The sequence below is a fragment of the Strix aluco genome, chromosome 29 (genome assembly GCF_031877795.1).
Source record: "Strix aluco isolate bStrAlu1 chromosome 29, bStrAlu1.hap1, whole genome shotgun sequence".
In the NCBI taxonomy this organism is placed as follows: domain Eukaryota; kingdom Metazoa; phylum Chordata; class Aves; order Strigiformes; family Strigidae; genus Strix; species Strix aluco.
The window spans coordinates 3,079,396-3,104,707 of record NC_133959.1 but is presented as its reverse complement, the minus strand read 5'-3'; the positions used below and the strand labels follow the sequence as shown (position 1 = coordinate 3,104,707).

Sequence of the window (25,312 nt, the reverse complement as noted above, 5' to 3'; positions counted from 1 at the left end):
GGCGGTTGGCAACGGGGGTTGCGCTGGGTGAGGGGAGCTGGTGGCGGCGCGGAGCTGCCGGTAGGTCCGGGATGCTGTGGTGGATCTCCCGGCGGTGCTGCAGGCCGGGAGCACGGTGGCAAGAGTCTGACACAGGCATCTTCTTTTTTTTTTTTTTCCTCTCTCCAGAGACTGTCAAAGTCTGGGGTCAAACCTAAGCTGGTTTTTTTTTGGTAATAAGCCTGACGTGAATAGAAACCCGTGGTTATACGCAGAGGTCCTTCCTCTTGCCCCTTGCTAAGCAGCCTTGAGCACAAACGTTGCAGGGTGAAAAAGTGAGATGACCGGCCCTGGAACAGTTGTGACCTGCAGAAATGGTCTGTGCGGTCACGCTGTGGTGACCTGCCCTGCGTTTTAGCTGCACGGTTTGCCCTTTTTTTTAAAGAAATACATAGAAGATGTGTTAGGCTCTTTTGCGACGTAGTATGTGGTGGAAGGGGAAACTATTCAGGAAACCCTTCATCTAAAGGTTGGCTTTCCTGTAATGCTGGCTTTGATTCTTGTTCTTGAAGGTGGTACCTATAGCTGCGTAGGGGCTCGGTATATTGCAAAAAGTGTGCTTTGGACCCCTTTGTTTTAAAGGGTAAAAGTCACAAATTAGGTTTAGTTTTAGACACGTTCTTTAATTTTTGTACTTTTGAATAAAAGCTGCTGTAGAGAATGGGTGCTGTTCGGGGCACGAATTGTTTTTGTGTTGCTGTTAAGGCCTAGAACATTGGAGTTCTGCTATGTGACTCAGTTGTCTTTGTGCTGGGGCAGTGTAAATACGTTATCGTGCTATATCAAGCTTGACCCTTCCAAAGTTAAGTTTCCTTTCACCAAAAGGAGTCAATTTTATGGAACTCTGTTCATCAGAAACCTGTTGTGTTTTTTTTTTTTCCCCCCTTTTCACTCAAAGTTACTTCTTTCTTATGAACTTTTCCTTTTTTCTATTTCCTTTTCCTGTTTTGTTAAAATTCACATAATCACTAGAAATCTTAAGAATAGAATTTAAAACTTACAGTTACGTTTCAGCAATTACATAACTGTTGGAGTACGTAGGGAGTAATTGTTTTTTGACAGTAAGTTCCTAATTCTTAGGTTCCCCTGTAATAAGTGAAAGAAGTTGAGGCAGGTAGACTCACTCCTCCGGTGCCAAAAGGAATCAACGGCTGTTTCATTCTCATTAGTAGTAGGAGTTACTCCTATGCAAAGTGTATGTAGGTGGATATACTTGATTCCCTGTTCCAGAGCTAACGTTCATGTACAGGACGCTCACTGAAACATCTTTAGACGGGAAACTGCTGTCCAACACTTGGTAATGTATTATTCTTTCTCCTTTTTTTTTTCTCCTTGAAAAGAGAGAATTCCTTTAACCAGTCCAGTGGGACCAGCACAGATATGGTGTTATATGTAAGAAGTTTTCTCAGTAAGTTAGAACACATGGGCGAAAGAACAAAGTGCACGGGTCTGACATTCAGAGTTTGACTTTAGGGGTGAATGTAAGTGGGTAAGTAGGATGTTTCACCAGCTTTTGATGAGAAGTTGATAGGGAAATGCACTTTCAGGGAGAATCCCACCTATTTCCTCTAGACAATGCTGGTTATTGGTCTGAGGCAAATGGTACTTAAAACTACTTACCGGCCTGTTAAACTGAACTGTTGGAGCAAAATGAAAACTATTTCTAGGGATACCTTCAACTCCCTCATTTCACAGATAAGATTGATTGTTATACAGATCTGCAGGCACTGGGCGTTTTAAATTCTCAAAAATATAGGCAACTTCTGAAAACCTTGAGCTATTTCCATATAAGAGGTCTCAAGAAATTTTATATGAGTTGGGAAAACCAGTTTGTCCAGACATGCTGGATAAACATGTTAGCTATATGGGGGGTTTTTTGTATGTTTTATCAAGAGTTATGTATTATTTTGTACTAGGATGTCCAGCTGTAATACAGTAAACAATGTGTTGGCATTCAGGTAGCTGTAATTAGCCTTCAAAGTTTACACCTAATTTCGATGAATGGGGAAGTTCACATGTAAGTAGAAATAATAGCTCTGTCTTGCTGCAGGCAGAGACAGCCATGCATCAGTTCACATGTTATGAGAATCTCTTTGCAGTCGTAAGAATTAGAAACTTTATTTCCTTTTAATTAATTCTAGGCGATATAGAAGAACTGCAGACTGGTGAATTTTCCACCCTTTCTGACTCACTTTTTACTGTTTTACCCTGTGCCACTGAAAAGGATTTGCAACGCCTGTTACTGTCTGTCCGTTCGTTGTCTGCTTGTGCTATACGCAGCATTACTTGCAATATAGCATCTGTTAATATCAAAGATGGATGACAGCTAAATATGTCACTGCAAGTGGAGGATTTGCTTAATATATTTGGATGCCATCAGGATTCTCTGTGGCTGTGCAAGGCACTGTGTGAAGTAATTATTTGTCATCTATTTAAGAATTAAAAGATGGTTTGTTCATTTGATGCACCAGCAAACTGAAATCCTTGAGTAGAGCAAAAAAATCCTGTCGTTTTACATAGGTTTAGTGATATTAATGTCGTGCTATTGTTCTCAGTGTAAAATCATTGTGGGATGAGAAAGGTGGTTTTCCATTTTCAGTATTTTTCAGTAAACTGATCTTGCTTAGTAGGATTTTTTTCTGAAAAAAAAATCGTTTTGGACCAAATATGTTCTGTCTTGTTACAGCTTACAGATATAGTCACTTATTACCATGATTTAAATACTTTAATGTATATTTTCATGGAGCAGATTATTCTCTTTTATAAATTAAGCAGTTTCTCAGTTATGTTCTTACTGGATGGCTGCTGACACGGGAGAATGCGTTTGTATTCTGTTGCAATGTTTTTGTGTAGTATAAGATCCTTATTTAGTCTGTGTGTGCCTCAGTCATGGCAAAAATGACCTGTAACTTAATGCTTTTTTTTTTTCTTTGCTGTGCCAGAAGGCTCGTGAAAAACCCCACAATTCCCAGTTTCTTGGAAAATATAGGATTGTTCTTTCGTTTCCTAAACCTATTTGATAAAAATACTGTAGTTGAATATGGCCTAAAATGACAATGTTGGCAGCTAGTGGTGTGTTAAGATGATTTCCTGAGGTGTTCTGATATTCCTTTATAATTTCCAATATTCATTCAGAGTATAGGGAGGACTTTGGTGAGCCTCTGTTTTGGTTTGTTTTTTTTTTTTTTTTTTTTGTTGTAGATAAGAAGTTTATATGAAGTTTGCCATATTCTCAGTTCTGTATTGGCAAAACAAGCAGTGCAGCTTTGGCTGTGATGTATGTGTTAAGGTTTGGAGCTGTAGCTTCCCGAGATAAGAACTAGATAAAACTGAGCTGGGAGAGATTAAAATTGTTTAATGTTACCTTGAAGCTAATGTGAAACTAGCTTGGTTTTCTGCCAGGTTTTGCTTTAATTTAGGTTTTAAATTGTCACTCCTTTCAGTTGTGATTTTGGTTAAGAAGTGTGAAATGGATGTGAAATGAGATGCCTACCAGAAGACTGTGGGGTTCCCCCTGCTTCTCTCTGTGACCATGAGGATTTAAAGTTATTTACAGGTGCAGCTGAGGATGGGTGTTCCTGCTGAAGTGCACTTCTGGAGCTGTAGGAGCTGTGTTACGCTTCTTAGTCCTGTCCCTCCGCCTGCTGGCTTTGCCTCTTGCTCAGTCTCTTCCCCAGTAGATTTTCTGGCAATGCAGCTGCTCTTAAGCCGGGAATCTGGGTCAGTGTGTCACACCCACTCTAGACGGGACCTAAAGCACCTTGTGCAAAAAAATGCAACCAAGATTTCGATTTTTACATTGGCGAAATAGTCAAAAGCACTTACAACAATCAAATTTGTTGAAATTCTGTCTTGAAAAAATCTGAAGCAACCTAGAGAAGAAGTCGAGCGGAGTTACTGAGAACGTTGCTGCAGGCTTGTAGTTCTGGCAGGTTTGCTGGAGGAAGACTGTTGGGAATTAGTCCTCATTAAGGTATTAATCAGATATAGGAATTACCTTTTTGTACAAAGCGATGCAGTAATCAGGTTTCCTGAAATGCATGCAATTTCTGATCAGAATAATAGACTATGGGTTACTTTACAACATTTTAAGGTTTGCAGCACTGCTGCATTGAATTCAAGTGTTGTGCGTTGGGGCTTTGAATTCTTGTGCAGACTGAACAGAATACATAAAAAGAGGTACTTTTTTTAATCTCAGTTGCTCCAGGTGTGGGCTGGAGGTTTCTCCTTTCACTGTGGTCTTCCAGTTTGAAATGGTGAGCTGCTAAATGCTGGTCTTCATATTCTAACAAAGTGAACCCAAAGTAGTTTTGTGTACCTGGCATCAAAGATCCAAAGTCACAGTAAAGCCTCTGAAAAGAACCAGTCCAGGTTAAATGCTTTTTAATTATTTTTTTAAAATACTTTTATAGCCTTGCAGTTAATATAGTGGAGGTAATAAAAGACAGCAGAGATTAACTGTTGTGTCATGCAGTAAACTGAAATTCATAAGCTACCTGGTTACAGATTCTCTCTCAGTAGCGCTGTGCTGATTTGTGTGTTTTTAGTGTGAGTTTATCTTGCATATTCAGTAAACCAGGGAATTTAAGGGGAGAGATAGTTGGGTACTGATTCTGAATTTAGTCAGAAATAAACATTACAGAAGGCTGTTGACTACCTTGCTTCAGGCAATAATGAACTGTTTTAATTTCTTACAGATTTATTGCTCTTAAATCTAAACACTGTTTCTGCTTTTAAATGCTATTTGTGACTAAATTTTGCTGCAGTTTGAAGAAATGTATGAGTAACTGTACACTTATATAGCTGAGAGGATGTTTTCAGGGAAAATTTAATTTTACTTTAATGAGCCACATATGCTGCTTGATTTCAAGTACAGGAGAATCTGGAATTCTGGAGAGGCCTTGTGGAGTGTAAAATTTAATAGAAGATACTCTAATTTGTCAAATCCCTGCACTGTAGATCTTCATCTGCTTGGCTGGTGGGTGCTCACTGTGCCTGTGTGGGAATGTTGTCTCTCTGTTCCTCTTTCTCCAATCGTTCCTCTGTTTACTTAGACCTTATGAAGGATATATAAAACTCAAAGCAATTAGGAGGTTAAAAATGTAATGAATGGAGTATATAAATTCTGAGGAAAAGGTGTTTAAAATTCTTGCTGTAATCTTACAGTCATTTAAAACTGGGCTGAGCAACACCACAACGAACTGCAGATTTATGAATTTACACTCTCTTTGTCTAAATGCTGTAATCTGATTCTTGGGAATAAAGGGGAAGAAAGGAAAGTTGTCTGTGCTATGCTTGCAAAACGTAAGTCTTCTCTAAAGCCAGTGATACAAAACTGCCTATTCTGGATGCAGTCTTGATGTTTTGCAAAAGTTTATCTTGTTCTGCTATGGAACTTCTGATAGTGCCTGATCCATGAGGATCTAGATGCAAATTTGAGTATAATTAGTTGGTTTACTGAGAAAGAAAATAGATGGAGATAGAAGAATCTGCTCTCTATGTTCCAGCCTAATTCATCAAAAAAAAAAATACCATTTCAAATAAACACGTGAGGTTTTCATTAATATTTGTGCACAGTACTTAGTAGTCAAATAATGAGTCAAGAATTCTCAATTTAGAGAATTCTTTAAAGAACAGGATTCTTACCTTACTGTGTGGGAAATGCCTGAAAAATACTGGGTCAGAATGAAGTTCATTCAGGCACACTTAAAGTCTGTATTTTGTTAGTTTTTGCTTTCATTTTGTAACTTTACAGTATTTTTGGTTGAGGATCAGATATTTTCTTTTTTTTTTTCCCCCCTTCAAACTAAACATTTTCATTTCCAGTGTGCCAGGGAATTGAAGTATAGACTTGGGCAAGATTCACAGGCCGTGAGCTTTCCTATTTATGAATCCTGAAGGGAGCCTGCAGCCCAAGCCCAGCCGCAGGTCCCAGCCTGGCATGTGGCTCCTAGGGCAGAAGTTCCCCCAAAGCATATCTCAGAGCCCTTCTGGCAAAGAGCAGAGGGAGGTAAAATCTTGTAAAGAGGCTGTGAATCCTGATTTCCTGTGTTGCTACTTGGCTGTCTGACTCTGTTCTACATATTTTTGTTTTTGCTGATAACAAGTGTGTGTTCCTGCAGGGGAGGGAGATGGCTCTGCCTCTTCCCACACTCTATCAGTGCCTGACTTGGCCTCCTCTCCCTGAGAATGGGCCTAAAACCAACCCATTGACAGTTTAATTGAGGACGCTGAGATAAATGACCGAGTTTAAGTCCTTTGTTCAGGTTTTCAGTTTTCCAGGCACTGGTAGAAGTAGTTAAAACATCTACCAGTCCTACCAGTGGGTCTCACTTGAAAGAGGAACTCTGGGTACAGCTGCAGAGCCAGGGCATCCAGAGGGATGTGATGAGGTAAGGATGGATTTCCAGTGTTCAACATTCTTGAAGTTTCTGGAGAGGGCACAGTGGTAGATGCAAAGTAGTTTGCTTCTCAGTGATGATGGTGAAGTGAGGCACGCCGTGTTGGCTGGTGGGAACCGTGTCCAGGTAACGAGTTAATATGCTGTCCAGCCTGTCCTAGGATGAGGAATCCTAGGATGAGTCCAACCTCTCTTTTTCTAGTTATTATTGAAAGGGCAGGGAAGGTTTAGTAGATGTATTTGGATCAATAGCTGTGAGTTTTCAAGGGAAATTGCCAGGTAAGGCAGGAAGACAAGGTTGAACAATTTGAGTGTTGAAACCAGATTAGAGAATTTATTGCCATTGATACTCAGTTTCCTGTTGTGTTGCACAGTGCTGCCAGGCTTTGATTGTGCTCTGATACATCCAGAGGGTTATAAAGAAAAATGGAGGGCAAGGGAGGTTTTAAGATTTTGTTTGTATGATTTAAAAACCTTGCTTAAGATACGTGCGTTTCTTTATCTTTCTAAAGTATTAAAACAGTAAATTGCTTGCCTGATAGCGGCTTCCTCCACTCAGGAGTGGAATGCACTCAGAATATTTTCCCAAAGACTGAGCTGCTATGTTTTCAGCATTGAAAGGAATAATTTGTTATATATTAATGATTTTTGTGCTTTGTGCTGGAAACGACATCTTTATGCCTTCAATTATCTAAGCTATTTAGATGTGCCTCATTTAGATCTTCTCATTATATCTCCTCTTTTTTGCCTCAATATATGGGACTTACTGCACTTTCCTGCCTTGGTTTGGTGTGTGTTGTCCTTAGATGGTCTCCTGCAAGGGTGTATAATTCACTGTCCTTACGTAGTGTAATGAGCTGTGGAACTTAATTTTCTTAACTGCTAACAGCAGTTTTACTGGTGTTACAAGTGCAGTGATGTTTGTTGTCTGCATTGATTAGATTAAGAGTTAGTAGGCTCAGTGTTCTGTAATAAAAGGGCAATTCGACTGAAGAGCACCAGTAACCTCAATCCATTTTTTTAGTGTGTACAAACTCTAGTTTCTGTAGGAGCTAACAAGCTCTCCTGTTTGGGGAAGAGAGACTATGCTGTAGGAGGAGAATTTATTATACGTGTGCCTCCTAGGAAGGTTTAATCCATTAAGACTTTTCCTGTAACTCTCTTTGTCGCATGATGAGGCTGTGGTTTGAGATGGTGGCTTTGCCCTATTGCTGCAGAAGTCCTACCCCTGCGACTACATGCTTGTTTTAAAGCACAGCCATGTAACCAGAGTCAGCTCCCTGATTGTTTTGCACTGTGGCACCACAAATCATCATATTTGGCACAGGAGAAGAACAAATGGCCATGGATGGGAGCTCAGTAGCTATCCAAGTTGGTACTGCTGTGAAATTTCCTCTTGTTTCAAATTGTGGCCAGCACTTTGTTTATTCTGTGAAAATTTCATGGCTGTGGTTCTTTTTCCTTCAGCAGGGTGTGATGCCAGTGCCAGCACGTGTGTGCCCACCACCAGTGCAGTCAGGCTAACGTGTGTATTTTCTGCTCTGAGTTGGCAGCCGGTTGCAGGGTGTGCTCAGGAGGATGTTTCCGTGTGTCTTTTCAGCCCCTTCCAACACAACCCAAGTGAAATCTTGTGGAGTCGCTGTGGATGCTATGTATCTTCTTCTCACAAAGTTATTTTTACTGCCTGTGGCTTGCATGCTATGGTTTTGTCTACCAGATTTTGAACGCCTACTTTCTCCTTTTTTGCTATAGGCGTATGTTCCCAAGGGCCTTTTCCTTCATCTTTTTGTATTTTGGCTGTGTGGTTTCAAGGCCTTTGGCAAAAAGCCAGTAAGAGGTTTTCTGGGGGTTGATGGTGGAAAACTGCGCTTTTGGAGAGACAGCAAGTTGTTCAAAAGTGTTTTTGCCAGTTGTATACAGCGTAATGTATATGGTAGCAGGTAGCAGAGCATACACCACTTGGGTAGAAGTTTACCTTTAGACCTGGTGCCTTCTTTCATGGGCTCTGAAAGTACACGCGTTCTGGTTTATCAAAGAAACTGATAATCCCAGAGAGTGTATTAAGTTTGTTTAGCAAGATTAAGAGATGGTCTTCTTGTGTTACTGTATAAACAAAGTGAGTCCTCTGTCATAAATTCAGCCGTGTTTTTATGTGATTGATAACAGAGGGTTTATAGCAAACCAGCAGGACTGGTTTGTGTTACGTTTGCAGCCCTGTGCCCTGGGTGTAGGAACAGTATTTAGCTCCAGTGCTGGTGCCTAAAGGCGGGTTTGTTTCCTCTACTAGTCTCACTACCTTTACTCAAAGTTCTCCCCCCCCCCGACTCAAAAGTGGAGGAGAATGAGTTGGCATTATCCACTCCTCTGAGATCAGTAGTGGGGGAGCAGCGGGGAACTACTTGAAAGTCCCAAGCCTTTCCCTGGAGGAAGGATTCCCAGTTCTGTAAGTCCTTTAGCAAGCACGAGTCGTTGATCTCGGCTGGGTTTCTTGGGCTTTTTCTCTGTCATACAAAGGTTTCAATCAACAGGTGTAGGATTTCAGTCAGAAAAATGTCTTGGTTCACATCCATTTTAGAGGGGAAAAGTCTCACGTAGAAGTCACTGAAATTAAAAACTCAGCTCTTTGTGTCCGCTGAGATCATCCCTCTGGAGACAAGTTTTAGTGTTTCCTTGCTGTGGTTGCAAATTAGTTTTTCATAATATTTCGGGTTGTTACAGTCTCTTACAAAGAAACAGAATGCACCCAGCTGAGAAAAATACCTTAATACTTCTTTTCAAGAACTAACAGGGGGCTTAGACTCTTTCTGCAAAATCATCCTTTTCAGTATTAATAGTGAAGAGAGAAGAGTTTGTTCACATCGTCGCCATCCACCCCGCTGCATGGCAGAGCTGTGAATGAAAAATGCTTCCAGTGTTCTCCGAGCAGTCAGATTCTGCTGTGAAATCTTCCTCACTGATGCTGGTGAGCTTACTACAGCACGTCTCCTGAAAGTCCCAGAAGGAGGCTGCAGCGTGGCTGGGCTCCCGTTGGAGCTCTGGGCTTGTCCCGCTGCCTTGGCCCCTTGTCCTCCGTGATACCAGGAGCTGGGAAGGCAGTAACAGTAAATACTGTCACTGTTTATCCAAAATACACTAGTGCTGCTATGTACAAAGTAGTTAAAGAAGTTCTTTTCTCCCAAAGCTTTCTCTGTGGCTTGGGTGTTTTTTGCTCCTTGGGGCTGGTGTGGGGAAGCGTGTACAGGCAGGGGCTTTGGACACTTCTCTGACTGAAGTAGTTCAACTGATTGATTCTCCCTTCCCATGTCCTCTGTGGCTATTTTTTTTGTAATAGCTTAATTAGTTTAGTTAGATGAACATACATTGCAGCAAACGTTATCTCGGGCAGGTGTAAAGATGTTCCTTAGAATAAAGAGATGAATTCCAGAGTGCTGAGCGGCATTGCTTGTACTGAGGCAGGTAGAGCCTTTAATTAATTGATTAAGCTCTGCATGAAGTAGTTTTTGATTTCCCCCCCCCACCCCCCTGCATTGTTGGAGCGTGTATTTTGACTATTCACTCCCTGTTCATTGAATAAAAAAATGGAATTGCTGGAGATGATCTTAAGGAAAAGATGGGATAAAACCTGTCTTTGACTATTTTTTTTTTCCCCTGGTTGTGGGTAAAGCTGCAAATACTGGGAAGGCATCCCTGGAGCAGATGGTGCTGGCACAGATCCTCCTCAGGACGGAATTCAAGTTCCTTTCCCCGAGCCAGATACTCCCGATCAGCCGGTGCACAGTGCTGCTGCAGAGCCTGACCTGGTGCTTCCTGCTCGGGTGAACTTTCGTGGCATTTCTAGACCCGGTTTAAAAATAGCAGAAGTATTCTCAGTAAGATTGCATTGGAATAAAAGTTTGGGGATGGTTTCTGGCTTTGTCCCACTTCTCCAACAGTCACGTTTCTTTTTCTTCCGACTTATCACCAGGATCAGCCGTGTTTTCCTGGTGAACAATGTTTTTATTCAGTAATTTGGAGGAAACCTCTGTCAGATGGATGCCCAGAGCTTATCAACCCCTGTGGTTCATCTCGGGATGGGAGATTCTGTTTCCTATTTTTGTATTTCTACAAAACATTTGTGTAGTAAATTGTTCTTGTGGGTATGGATCAATTATTATTCTTATCTTAAAATGTTGACCCTGAAACACAGCAGTTTGTTTTTCTATATGGCACGGTTGGAAATCTCTTTGGGCAGGGCCACTCTGAAGATGAGAGGGGTTGGTTAAAGGGCCTTTTTGTTTTAAGACTGCAACAATTTCTGTTGGAAATGCGGCTGTCGGGGTGAAGGGAGTGAAATGGTATCTCTTCAGTTGGTTTCGCTCTGGGTTATTGTGCAATATTGGGCTTTATAGTTTGATTTTATTATGGAGCGTGCCTCGCATCTCTGGCTCCTGGCGTGGAAGGGCCCTTCTGACATCGCCTTTAATTTAGGGGTGCAGTGGCGCTGCGGTTGAGGAGGCACCAGGCAGATGCTAGAGGACAGGACAAGCGGGTGAGGGGCTGCCGTTTTATACATGAAACTGCACTGGGGAAGGGCTTACACTTGCAGAACCATGGTTCTGAGACAAATTTTACAGAAAAGTTACTCTGCAAAATTCTAAAATTTTCTATTTTCTAAAATTTCAAGTCAAAACTGTTCATTTGCCTTTGAAATTAAAAAAAACCGTTTTACCCAGTTAAGATTGTAAAGGAAACCTAGGTGTCCTGGGCGAGCTGGGCGTGGAGTCTGTCCAAATTAGTGTGTGATGTTGTGTTTAATTGTGGGAGGCAAGTGGGAGTATCTGCTGCCTCTTTGGAGAAGTCTGAGTTTTGTGCTGTGCTCACTGATTAAAAACACTGATATAGCACTATTTCTCTGTTTTGTTTTTCCTAACACAAAGAGTACTTTTAGCAGCATCTGGAATACTTCTCGGCTAGTTTGAAATCAATTTAAATTCAAACATACTTTGCTTGTGATTTAGAAGTCACAGTTGACATAGTGTTGCTGCACCTTTTTATTCCTTAAAAGCCCCGTACTGCCCTCTCGTGATAGCTTGAGTGTATTGTACGTGCTGTAGCTGCTTTTCTGACATGGAGAATATTTTCATAGTTGTCTTTGCAACTGAAACGCCATTAAAACATTTGCTTGCCTTATAAGTTTCCAGAATAACCTTACAAAGGTCCACCTTCAAAATTGTGACTTCATCCTGAATTTGTTTTTCCCCTCTGTAACTTTTGAAGTAAACTGAGCAATTTTGCTTTTCACATTGGAAGATGTTTTGAAGTTGTGCATCTACATTTCTTTTAAGAATTGTCTGACACTTTGTCTGTGTACATTGCAAATACAATCAAAATGTAATGAAGCTACATTTTAAGAAACTTAATTATATGATTTTTAATACAGCCTAGCACATGAAAAAACAAGAAATAGCATTGGCCAAAGCTGTTGTTTCTTTAACTATATATAGAAAAGGATAAAGCATTCTGGTGGAAAACTTTGAGGGGCAGCCAGCTCCACACACACACTGAATAGATGTTGAAGGTGGTGAGAAGTTTGTGGTTCGTGACCGCCATGCTGATGAGACACAACTTCATGTGATGAATGGAGGGGGGTGATGTTAAGTCTATGATCTATATTTAGGCCCTATCTGATGTCTCAGATGATACTGGTATCAGGAGTTCCCTGATACTTGACCCTTCTTAGGGCCCTGCTAACAAATAGAGTAAGTGGATTTTTGGGCAGAAGCTCTTCGTATCTCTGTTAGGGGACAGTACTTACAAATACTTCATTGGGGGAGTAAGGGGAGAGAAATGAAAAATATATCCATGCCTTTCTGTGAAATTCATTAAAGCCAGTAGAAAGAAAACAAAGGTTTTTAACCATTTTTTTTTTTTGCCTCTCTTCTTTCTTTCTCCCTTTTTGTTTCCCCTCTTCAGGCTCTACCGCCGTCCTAGAAGGATGGGGTCGGAAAACCCAAGTCCGCAGAACCCTGGCTGTAAGATCATGACCTTTCGTCCTACCCTTGAGGAGTTTCGGGACTTTGGGAAATACATTGCTTACATGGAATCACAAGGAGCTCACCGAGCAGGGCTTGCCAAGGTGAGTTGCCCTAGCTTAGGTAGTTGAAAGCTTCCTGAAGGCTGCCTTCCGGAGGCTCTGCTTTGTGTAAGGTGTCTCTGAAGTCATATCACTTGGAAGCAGTTTGCTTTCATGCCGTCAAGCAGAGTGTGTTTTTGAAAATTGTACTTGCAATCTCTGTTTCGGTTTACTGAGAGAGGAAAGGCAGAGGAGTTACAGGCCTTTTGTAAGAGTGAAGGAAGTGTTTATTTGCAGGATATCTTTTCCTGATCCCTAACTGGACATTCCCAGCCCTTGCAGAGATGGGTTAAGGATTGCTGAGGGTACAGGTAGTGGTAGCCGTGGTCCTTAAGGGCTGGAAGCATGAGATTTTCAGCTCCCCCAGAGTTCAGAGGAAAGGATCAGGCTTTTGAAGTCTCCTTAGGTTTTGATGGGGGAGAGGGCCTAAATCACATCTGTGTGAATGGGGGCAGACTTCTTACTCTTGCCTTTTATATGTTCTGGGCTACCACCTTACGCTGACGTGAATCCAGACCTGTAAATGTGTCCTGTATGTGTGTGTGATTCCCAAAATACCTGAAAGCCCTTTTGACCTTTAGGAAGCAGTTCTCCAGCCAGCTCTAAAACATCTTTCTGCTTCCTTCCCATCCGCATTTTTACACTGAAACTGATGAAACATTATGAGAACTCTTCATGTGAGTCTTCCAAATTCCAGTACTTGACATACAACTGCTTGGAAAAATCAGGACTAACTGATTAGAAAGAGTATTTCTGCGGCTGTGTCATGTTGCACCACAGGCTGAGGGAGACCATTTGTTCTGACAAGGTAGTTGTTACATATGGTATTTAGCAGAACTTAATAAAGCACAGCGCTGTTAGGCATGAAATAATTCTTCTTTCTTCCAAAACATAGGTCAATTACTGTTTTTATTACAGTTCTAAATAGAGCTGGGTATTGATAAAAAGCTCTCTGTGAAACGTTTCCTTGTCCACTCAAGTGTATTAGCAATTACATTCCATGAGTTCGCTGAGGTAGATTATTTTAACAAAGGTTGTTGGTGAATTCCAGATGATGTACAGAAATTACTGTACTTGTAGGACTAAATCTGAGCATTTCACGTTAATTTTTGTGTGTGTCTATTACAACTTCAGTTCAGAGCCTTGTAATGGAAGTAGAACTCATCATATCCTGGAGGACCCATGTCCATAAAAATCAGTAACTTGTTCTCCAGTTCCCGTAACTTTTTTTGGTTAATCCTTACACCAAATTAGATTGCAGATATTTCTTTATTTCATTCCGCATGCCCGCTGAATGTCCTACTGATTGTTCTCTGATCTTGAGCCTAGAATTGTTGGCAGCTCTTCTGTTTAAAATTACAGCTTTTTCTTACAGATTCAGCACTGCTTTGCAGTAGTTTTTTGCACAGCTTCCAAGAGTGAGGAAAGAGTTCTGGACACATTCCCCATGGTTTTCTTTTGTTTTTCTCTACCCCTTATCCCTTTTCATTTAAGGAGTTGGTCCCCAATGTGTCACCTACAAATACAGAAACATCAACAGCAGTAATGCAACAGGATTTTGAGCCTTCCTAGTTAACAAACAAACAAATAAACAAAATCCACCCCCTCAAGCAAGCTGTAGTGTAAGTGATTTTCTGGATGGAATAGTTGTGTAGACTGCTATAAAAAGTTACAGACTTGTAGAGATGCAACATGCTGATAAAGCTGCTGGAGCCTTCATGCAGCTTTGTGGAATGGTAGGTGAGAGGAATGCCGTGCTGGAGGGAAAGCATGTGCAGTCCCTCTGGCATGCAACGCATTTACTTGGTATAACTAGATACCTTTTATTATTATCATTGGCCATCTTCTGTGACACTGTTCCGGTGGGACCGCGAGCAGGCAGGCGGTCAGCCCTCTGACCACGTCAGCTAGTCCTCTGCTCCAGCAGATGCAGAGCAGGTGTCTTGTCATATGTGCTGGTTATCTGAGATGCTGCTGTTATCTGATAACCTGCAGCAGCAGGATGAAATACCTTCCACTTCAACAGTTTTTTCTTCAGTAGAAGTTGTGTTTGCCTGTTGTGAGCATGAAATGTTTTATTGTTTTGGTTTTTTTTTCCCCAATTCTAGGTGATTCCTCCTAAGGAATGGAAACCTCGAAAAACCTATGATGACATAGATGACATGGTTATCCCAGCGCCTATTCAGCAGGTGGTCACCGGACAGTCGGGGTTATTCACCCAGTATAATATACAGAAGAAGCCTATGACTGTGGGAGAGTACCGGCGTCTGGCTAATAGCGAGAAGTATGTTGGTGTGATGTGCTGACGTTGTGAATGGGGGGCTTGTGCAGAAGCTTTTCTTTCTAGAAACAAGCTGAAAAGAAGGTGCAGCCTTGTTAAATAGGAAGTGTTCTTGAGGAAACAACTTTTTCTTAAAAGCTTACATCCAGAATCTCAAACAAGTTTGTCACTTGGTGGCTTTTGGTGTATTTTAGATCGTTTTCTGGGAGCTGGTGTAGAAAGATTCTTCGAAGTCAGTATTTGGCTAAGAATCTGCCTGAAAAGGATGTCTTGGGACTCAAAGAAGAGCTCTTGGTGTATTAATGGTTGTTCTGGAAAACATGTTCTGTTGCTGAGGCAGAAATACAAGTACCTTGAAGTGCCTGAGCTAATAACATGAGAGTCTTCTGAAGTGACTGGGAACATTGCAGAGCACTTCAGTTAGCTGGGACACGCCAGCTGATCCAAGCTGCAGTTGCATCCTTTTTCCAGTCACTTTCCCAGAGCTCTGGAGTACCTTGGGTTTTAGCTCGAGCATTACAGACATCATGCAATCAACCTAGAAATACTGGTAGTACAGCATATACCTGAGTGCTTTACCTGCCTTTGTCTCCCTGTGTAATAATTTCATCCTGTGCATCCTTAGGATGGGGACCTGGTGCCTCACATAAGTGCATGTCCTGTTAGTATGCACTAAGAGGTTTTGTAGAAAGATTTAAAAGGCAGTAAATTGTATGAATCTGAGTAGAATTAAAAATAAATGCACCTTCAGTAACCTCCTGAGTGTGCCTACTTTGAAATGCGTGTTTCTTTTCAATCATTTCTCTGTCTGTGGTGAGTGTTCCTTAGGATTTCTTACATCCTTACATTTTCCATGTTCTTATCAGGTATTGTACTCCGCGCCATCAAGATTTTGAAGACTTGGAGCGCAAGTACTGGAAGAATCTTACGTTTGTCTCACCAATTTACGGAGCTGACATCAGTGGCTCACTGTATGATGCAGTAAGTGAAATGCTCCTCTTTTATTTATTTTACATATGTACACTGACTTCCTTATTGTTCTTTTCCCAAGGAACAGTAATTCAGAATTTATTTGATTTGGTGACCTTAAAAAAAAAAAAAAAAAAGGCAAATATCTTTAGTCACACTTTTGTAATGAAAGAAAAATAAACTTCCCACCTTCCCCAGAGATTTAGGATGATAGAGATGATGGAAGCTGTGAAAAGCTTAGTTTTACTAGAAAAATGAGGAAAAAAGTGATTTAAACGAGTTCTTACAAAGCATGTGGCCAAAAACTGTAGATAGCTTGCAGAGAGGTTGTTAAACAAAATTCAGCTGGTCGCATAATGATATGCCCAGATATATGTGATGGTATGTAGGTAGATTAGAAGTAAGCTACTGAGCCTGATCTCTATCATGCTAGGGTTTGGGTTTTTTGTTTGCTTTTTTTTTTTTTTTTAAAGTGAATAAAAAAATTATTTCTGCTGAAGCACCTTAGAGAGCCAGAAAAAAGCATTTCAAGGAATTAGGTGCTTCATCACAAATACTTTTTTGATTCTTAATACAACTAAAATATTTGCATTTGGATTTTTTTTCTTTGTAGGCAACTATATTAGGATACAATGCACCTGTGTGCTAAATTATTTTACAGTTCAAATTGTTGAAGCTTTTCCTTGGTGAAATTGCATCCTGTGCTTAAAGTAATTCTGTTGTGGTTTCTTCTGCTGTAAATGATAAAGGTTGCTTATCTTACTCTGTTTAGGCAGCTAATTTAAAGCAGTGCCCTTCCTTTGTAGTTTTCTTTTGGGTGGAAAGTGCCTTTTTTTTTTTTTTTGAGCGTTGTCTGTCTGCAGTGTAAACTGTGTGCTAATGTAAAAAGTGTCTTTTTATTATCAGTATGGTTTAAGATGGAATTAGTTGGAATAGACTGAGATATCTGAGGCCTTCACACTCGTGGACATCAAAGTTATCCATAGCATTTGGTGCTTTGGGGAGAGTATCACGTTCTTGTCCATGGTATGATCAGGGAAGGTGACATAACCAGGCACAAATGCAAGCTTTAGGAGAGGTAGCTTCTGCAGTGCACTGAGTATACACTGTGTTTCCTTCAAGTTCCTGTAAGCAGAAATTAACCAACTGAATTACCAGTTGCACCTAAAGAACATTTCCTGTTGTCCAGTTACTGACATTGCTGCAAGCATCGAGGTGTGAGAGTTACAAAAAACACTCTCCTGCATCATCTCACTTTTCAGCCGCTTCCTTTCTTCAGCCCTTGCTCCCCTGCCCCTGGTCTTTTTTTTCAGGTTGATTTAGAAAGTTTCAAGATTGAGCAGCTTGAGTTTCACTGTCTTGCAGTTACTCCAGCAAACAGCATGAAGCTGGGGTTGCTCGTGTACCTATCAGTTACTTGCATGAGTATGAAGTACGCTGGGGAGAAGGGCTGGGAAGGAGACTCCTCGTTTCCTTTTGGAGATTGTATTACTTCTCAGGCAATCAATCTCAAGGTTAAACATTTGCACCAGTTTATGTGACTTCTCTATTTCATGTTGAAGTAGAGGAAACCAACTATCAGATTTAGAACAGCTTACTGTTCTTTCTGTTCAAATAGTGGTAACAACAAAACTGCCTTCCCTATTCTTTATCTGAAGCACTGAGCTGATGTAGAGGCCTCTGCCACTTTGGCCGCATTAAAGTCTAGTGTTTCTCATCAGCTGATACATGTTCATCAGGTAAAGAACATCTGGAGGGAATATGTCATTGAGAGAAGTGTATTTTACCCTTAGTTTATCTTTGTGTTTATTAGTGGAACAGTTACTTAATGGTAGAGTGTCAGGTAGTACAAGTGCCTCTTCAGAGAACACATTCAGTGAGAAGGGAGTAATCAATCCCTTTGCCACAAAGTAGTGGTAATGCATCCTTTTCATGGTTATTGATGAACATTAAAAGTAAGCTTTCTGGAAGCAGGTGGAATTAAATTAATGCAGATAGCACTAGGATACCCACATTTTAAGGCATTGAAAAGAAGCTGTGGGCTATTATACTGCTATAGCAAGTCCCGATATGTTCCAGTACAAAACATTTCTTCTGAATTACAGGACGTGGAAGAATGGAATATTGGCAATCTGAACACCCTCTTAGACATGGTGGAACACGAGTGTGGCATTATCATAGAAGGTGTAAACACTCCCTACCTCTACTTTGGGATGTGGAAGACAACATTTGCTTGGCATACAGAGGACATGGATCTCTACAGTATCAACTACTTGCATTTTGGGGAGCCAAAATCCTGGTAAGTGGTAGAGTACTAACAGTGGCTGCGTACCTTTGCCCTCACTTAGAGATCACTGCAATATCCTTCTCTTCAGGTCTACCTAATTCTGTCAGGTTTACCTAATCTCTCACTTCCTCTTTTTTTTTTTTTTTTCTCCTACTCCACATTTGAAAGGAATATTGCTTTCTTTCATGCTGACTTGCTCAGAGGCCTAATTCCTGACTTTCTGGAAAAGTAGCAGAATTAGGGAGACTTGTTGACATTACAAGTAAAAACAGATTTCAGCACCTGGGGCTTTTTGGAAACTAATGTAGAAGAGCAAATGGTGATGGGAATGTGTGGATGCTTCAGGTGCACTTTAGTAGTCAAAGACTGTCGTTCTTGCATTGTGCTGTAGGCAGGAAACATCTGTTGCTTTAAAATTTCCATTATTTACATATTTAACTATGCTTACAACTCCAGGGACAAGGTATGTCAAAGGGTTAGTTTTTCATGGTAAATTCTTAGAATAACAATAAGCATTTTTCAACACTGTTGATGCATAGAGTGCTTGGAAATAACTTTCCACAAAAATAATCAATAGATAGGGATGAAATTAAGAACCTAGGGAATCTGGAATAAGTTACCAAGAGGCAGTATTCTTCTTTCCTCAATTTAAAAGTATAACCACAGAAGCTTAGCAACCCAGAAGAGCTTTGCTTAAGATCTTGATGTGACTAATAAATATTGACATTTGCGTGCAAATTAGAGCTTAAATGTCACTGTGAAGCTCCTGCCATTGTGCTCTGGCAGTGGTAGACAAGATCCTCCCATCTCTCTGCAATATGAGTCCCTGGTGACACCAAGTATCTCCAGGCTGTTAGTGCCTGTGGGCATATAAAAGCTACTACAGCAAAGGGACTGTAATGAATGGGTATAGTGTTCTTTTACAGTCTTGAAAAGGAGTGGAAGGACGGGCTGAATCTGTAACATTCAGCTATAGTCTTCATGTGAATTTTAAACATCTTTCCAACACGTCAGAAAATCAGTTTCCCCAGCACACCTGATTCTTGGTCTCCCTCTTTCAGGCAGATGCACAAGGATTTTGCAGAATCTCTTGTGATACTTCTGTTAAACAAGCTTGATCTCAAGAAACATATCTCTGGATTAGGAAAGAAATGTGACATGCTCTCATTTTAGATACTGTCAGTTTTATTCTTCAGAAGCAGTTCGCCAAACCCATTTTTATTCGGTCCCCATCTCCAGTAGATGGTGCCACCAGCACACGAGAAGCTCTTCCTCTCCTGTGCCCAGGCAGCACAGCGACGGCCAGCAAAGCCAGTGCCCTCTTTGGCGTGGTGGTTTCAGCCCGTCAGCACACGAGAGTTGGCTGCTCTTAAGAGTTGTACGAGCCACTGCCCCGAGGTTTGCGTTAGGGTCATGCGATCAGGGCTGGCTCTCACTGCTCCTTTCATGCCTGCCTCTTAATCAGTTCTGCCTCATCTGCCTTCTGCTTGCTTTTTGTTCCGAGCCCAGAATAGAGGGTTATCGCTTTCAAAAAGTAGAAATAAGAACAGGTTACCTTGAAAAGAGAAGCTGGTTACAGCATGAAAATAACAGCTGTTCCACAAACCCACATTGTGAGCAAAAGGTAGAGAACAGATGTGGAATGAGGCACACATTAAGCATTTGTAGCCCAACCTAAACTGTTTATCTTCTTGTATGCATTTTAGGAACTTGATGCTGCTATTTGGTTTTGGGGTTTGTTTTTTTTTTTTTCTGTTGGGTTTGGTGGGGGTGGTGGGGTTTTGAGGGGTTTTTTATTTTGAGTACTGTAGATATCCACACACTGAGTATATCGTAAGGATGATAAACTCCTTGCATGAAGCCATTGCCTCATCGTTACTAAACAGTGTTTTTTCCTGATGTCCTCGTGTTTGCTGTTGTTTCTGTGGGAACTACGGATCACGTAGTAGAGAAATGAACAAAAAACCTCCAAACAGTAAAACTTGAAACACCTTGGTGTGGCATGTTTGTATGAAGGGGTTAAGAATCAGAAAGAACTGGAAATTGTAGATGGAAAATTTTATCTGGCAAATATTGGATCTTAAAAGTTCTTGGTAGCTCTTATTTCTGTCTAGCCTTCTGAGGATTTTGGGGAGATGCTGGGGAACACCTAATATTCCCCTAAGAGGGGTTTCAGTTGTTGAAGAGTTCAGTCACTACTGCTTATAATTGGAATAGAGAAGAGAAATCATAAAATCCTCTTCTAAAGGAGCTCAGATCAAAGCAGGAACATGCTCTGCACCTGGTTGTTTTTTGGTTGGTTTGTTGTTGTTTAGTTGTTTGTTTTTTTTTAAAAAAAAATCCTGCACTTTTACCCCACTTAAAAAGGAGGGGAGGATTTTTATGCAGCCATTCTGTGTTTATATAGTTCTTTTATAGTAACTAGTTTTATAAACATTACGCGGTTGGGGGAAAAATGAGGCTTTTGAGGACAGACCATGTTTTGGGCAAAACGTTTTCCCATTCAACTGAGTTTTCTTATATAGATGACAGTGTGTAACACAAAACTAGATGTATTGTGACAGGATGCCACTGCTGGTTTGGCAGGCCTCCCTGATGTTCCCTTAAGCATAAGGCAAGAGTATGCCACTTGCCCAAGTCATTTCTTCCTTGTTCTTCACTGTGACAGCTTCTGTTAATGAGTTCTCAAGCTCTTCTGTGAGCAAGCATTGGCTTCTGAGGAGTAAATCTGAATACCCCTTTGAGCAGACCTGGAACTTTCCAGGTACCTGAGCAATCACCCATCTTCTGGTTGTGACTGCAGTCATCCCAGAGCTCAGCTGGGGGAGCTCTTGGACTTCAGTGACGAACTTCCAGTGGTGCAGTGTGGCTTTACTCAAAGATGGCTAAAGTGTTAGTTCTGTTTTTCTGGCACCACCTCTGTGGAAATTTCCCAGCTTCCTTCATCCTTTTTATAGACTCTTTGACTCTGACAGTGATCATCTTAGAAGCACCTCGGGGAACAGCAGGAGTGTGGAGAGTTACGAAGTCTACCAGTTTGGGGTTGAGCTCTAAAATAAGAGGCAGAGTTATTGTTTGGCTGTCAGAGATATTTATATAGTGAAACCAAGGACTCTGTATATTGGTAGTATTCTGCTTCAAAATTGTCTGTTAAAAACCATAACTCTTTCTTCATGTCCCTCATAAATTATCTCAGGCTACTTTAATCCAGGCTGTGCAACTAAAGCCCTGCTTTGCAGGGTAGCGCGTAGGAGTGGTGAGAAGCCACCAGCTCTGTTTCCCTGTGAAAGCAAGGTGAGAAAGGAATTGAGCTGATTGAGGTTGCCTCCCAGATCTCATTCAAGTGGGTTCTACAAGAAATCCCTCTGTTTATTTGCTGTGGAAGAGGTGAAGTACATTCTCAGGGAGGTCTGGATGAGATGTTCAGACCATGAGAAGCCACCTCAGTGGACGCAGATAAGCTGAGAAAGTAATCTGTCTCAGGGGTCGGGGAAGGTAGTTACTGAAGTATTATTTCATATGTGTCTTTCATTTCTGTCTCTGGAATTTTGGGTTATACCTCCTACAAAACAGGTGCTTTGGGGACTGTTGGGATTAGAGTTAAAATAAATGTCTGTGGCTCAACAACTGAAGATGGCTTCTTTGTACAACCTAATGAGCATCTGCTTGGTCATACAACTCCTTGATTAATGTGTGTCTCTGTCACTGCAGAGAAGTCCTGCTGCCAAGACTTTCTTGTACTGTTTCTTCCCCTAAGCAGAGTAGAACAGGCTGCAGCAATAGGAGTTGTCTATGCGGAGTTGTGTCACTGTTGACGTAGGTTAAAAAATTGTTCAGCGCTAAGTGAAGTACTTGAGCAGTAAAGGGTCATCCAGTGATGAGGGAGAGGAAAGGGGGTAATGGAACACAGCTTTTTTCCTGCTTCCAGTCTCATTAAATGATTTATCTATGCCTGTAGATTGCAATGCATTTATTTCTTAAATTCTGTCTTGTAATACCAAGAAGAATGAGCAGCGTTATGTGTCTTCAGCCATAATGATCGCTGCTGCAAAGGTACCCATGCTGCCCCTCCTGGGATGTACGAGATGATCGTCTTTTCTGATGCGCCGTTTCTCAGGTGTGTGCATCAGGTCTGCGTTGTAGTCACGCTGCTGCTGTTTTTAACTGGAAAATCAGTCTGGCAGGCTGAAGAGGTAGCGTGGAAGGTGTGGGCACTTCCCACCAAACCTACCTGGAATTGGGAGCTGTTGTGTAACTCCGTGTTAAGCTTCTCAGGCAGGGAGCTGCCGGATTGAGTCTCTTGCTTGCTTGTTTCTCAAATTACAATAAAACGTCCCTCTCCTGTTAGTAGCTTAATTACAACCTTTTCATAGTCTGTCTTCAGTTTTTTCAAAAGTTTGAATGTATTTCATTTTGCAGCCCTATATTAAACCTCTTGTGGTAGGAGTTTTTACTGTATCAATTATATATATTATGTATAATTACCTTATACATTCATATGCTGAGATCTAAAATAGAGCATATTGTCAAACGATGCTAACAGAAGACTGATTTTTTTATAATGCAGAAGCAACAAAACTGAATGCCAAGCCTCATACTTCATGGTTATTATGGCATTTTATTGAGGAACGTATGCATCTCAGCCCTTGCAATTTTAAAAGTGTATTTTTAAACTCCACCATCACTTCATTTCTTCTCTATAAAATTGTGCAATACCTACCTTGAGGGCTTCCTCTGGTAGGGAAGTGCTGAAGGAAACTTCAAATCTCAGTAATGTGAATGTGATGGATGCACTTTGGAGGTTTAATGTCTCTATCTTGTTTTGTCAACACTGTAACACCTGACAGGTAATAAGCTTATTTTTCTCAGATATTTTCTGACCGATCTTGCTGTGTATAACAATATTTAATATACCTTCTGTAAGTACTAATGGGATGTTACACTCTATTCTTTCTCTCAGCAACTGCAGGTGTTAAACCAGAGTGACACTGAGGACAGTAATTGATTTTATAAAATGTCCCTGTTTCCTTATCATGATGAATGTTTAATCCCCTTTAATTAAAATAGGGAGCCAGCTTTAGCTTTTAAGTTATATGGTCTCCTCTCCAAAACATTCCCTTGCTGGAAGTGGATCATGGCTAATCTGTTTGACTTTGATATCACAAAGTACACTTTATGCCAGAACAGCAGTTTATGTGGAATTAAGGACAAATTACCAAAGGAATTTTAAAATAGAATGATTAGTTGAAAGCAGTGGTCACAGATACAATTACATTTTAAAAAAACAGTTCTGGAATTCTGTCTTGTAAAAGTCTTAAGTCTGCTTACTTGAAAATACACAGAATTACCGGAAGACTTTGTTGGTTAAAGTATTTTAGAATTTCTGCTTTCTTTGCTCCAGGTGTCTAGCAAGGTTCCTTGTGTAGGGTAAATCTGTCTGTAGGAATTGAGGTAAACAAGTCCATGGGAGGACTTGCTTGTAACATCAACAATTTGATAAATTTGTGGTATCTGTTAGGGATGCCACTATCAATAGGGAAACTTCACATTTTCTAGCAGCGTTATGATGGGGAGATTTAAAGCAAAATGTGATTGTTCCCCTGGGAGAGGGTTGTAAAAGGAGCCCTCTTTATTCTTGGCTAAAAGCATATACTAAAGCAGCTGCAGATATGCAAGAGCTGAGGATCTCACTGCTGATTTTATTTTTCATTGTTGTCTTAGGGAGCACTGCAGCTGTCTTAGTCGGAACTCTTGTCCTATCCTCCCCCCAGGACAGAAAATGTTAATCCCTCAAAAACTGTCTTGAAGAAGGAAAATGACCTAATACAGTCATGGAGCTTAACTCTTCCAGCTTCTCTCCTTCTTCATTTTCAGTGCAGGACGCTGGGTCCTTATCCCCATCTCCCCCATGTGGTATTCTGCACCATCCCTCTGCTTTAACACACTCTCACATATGTTGCAGTTTGTTGCAAGCTTGATGTAATCTCATTTAAAGCAGCTGGGTTTAATGTCTGATACTGAATTGTATGGCAGCAGGGGGGAAGGGCACTTGTCCCTTGCATCACTTATTGCCTTCTAACTATTACACTCCCTTAGGGGGCCGTTGCACAAGGTGGTTGAATTGCTGAATTGATCGGATGTGATTATAAGTCTTGATTATTGGGATCTCAGAAACCCTTGCACCCTGGAGATCCTGGGAGTTTCTTAAAGTTAGATTAGCTGGAATCACATATGCATTTTGCCCTTGAGGACACTGAGGACTCTGAATTCGTTACACTATGACTTTTCATTTTGCTCCATACAGAGAATTTTTTTTGAGTTTTACTTTCCCTATTTCTTGGCGTTAGGAAATTCAAAAGAAGATTCTGCAGTCTTTCCTCCCTTGATCCCCAGGGTCTGTATCAGCCTTCCACGTGAAGTGTGTAAGGTTGCCTTGTTGTCAGTGTGTGTGCACGTTTGCTGTTTGTGTGTTCCCCTCCTGATAGTAGAGATTTATAGGCTTTTGGGGTGGAGTGGGGGAGAAAGGAGGGGCAGGGGAAGGCCATTTGGCTGTGATGGGCTCCTTGCAGCTCACAAATTTCCTTCCTGCCTCTGCTATCCCATGTAATCTGTTTTACAGCTCTGCAGTTTTGGATGGAGAAAGAGCAGAATTTATGGTGATGGTTGATTTATAGGTTAACTGCACCACCATTTGCTCTCAAGCGGATTTGGCAAAGCAAGACCCTTTTCTGTTGATAAAAGGGATAGAAGAAGGAACAGCGATATTCATTAAAAGAAATAAAAGGAAAGTGAGATAAAGTATGGCCAGGCAGAACAGCTTTTCACTCTCCTACCTCTTCCAAAACTGTTAGGTGAAACCTGCTTTGGAACAGGCTTTCTGCATTGAGAATCCGTGTGCATGTTGATTTGCTCCGAGGTTCGTGGAAGGAGCGGTATATTGAGATGCAGAGTTGCATTCCCCTGTAATTCACTGATAAATGAGAGCAGTGCAGCAGTGAGTTATTAATACAGCCTTTCAAGCTTCATATACCGCAGTCATTAGTTAATCAATACAAACCACACTATACCACTGATATTTAAATGAGCCTTCCTCCAGGCTCCTCTCAGGTCTGAGGGGTACTGTTTGTCCTGGAGGTGGTGCTGTGGGTGAAGGATGATGTCAATCTCATTAGAAAGGGAATGATGTTAGCTGATAGTCTGCTTTAAAAATCTGAGGGATTGACG

At 41.1% G+C, this 25,312-nt stretch overlaps 1 protein-coding gene across 3 annotated transcripts in view; it reads left to right on the top strand.

Annotated features, from left to right (window-relative positions):
• Positions 1 to 25,312, top strand: part of KDM4B (lysine demethylase 4B) — a 92,735-nt gene that overhangs the window by 938 nt on the left and 66,485 nt on the right. For all 3 annotated transcript variants that reach the window (XM_074808496.1, XM_074808495.1, XM_074808494.1), the window contains exons 2-5: positions 12,392 to 12,554; positions 14,660 to 14,835; positions 15,699 to 15,813; positions 17,907 to 18,100. In XM_074808496.1, the coding sequence (XP_074664597.1) occupies positions 12,392 to 12,554; positions 14,660 to 14,835; positions 15,699 to 15,813; positions 17,907 to 18,100 (648 nt within the window). The remainder of the gene's footprint in view (positions 1 to 12,391; positions 12,555 to 14,659; positions 14,836 to 15,698; positions 15,814 to 17,906; positions 18,101 to 25,312) is intronic.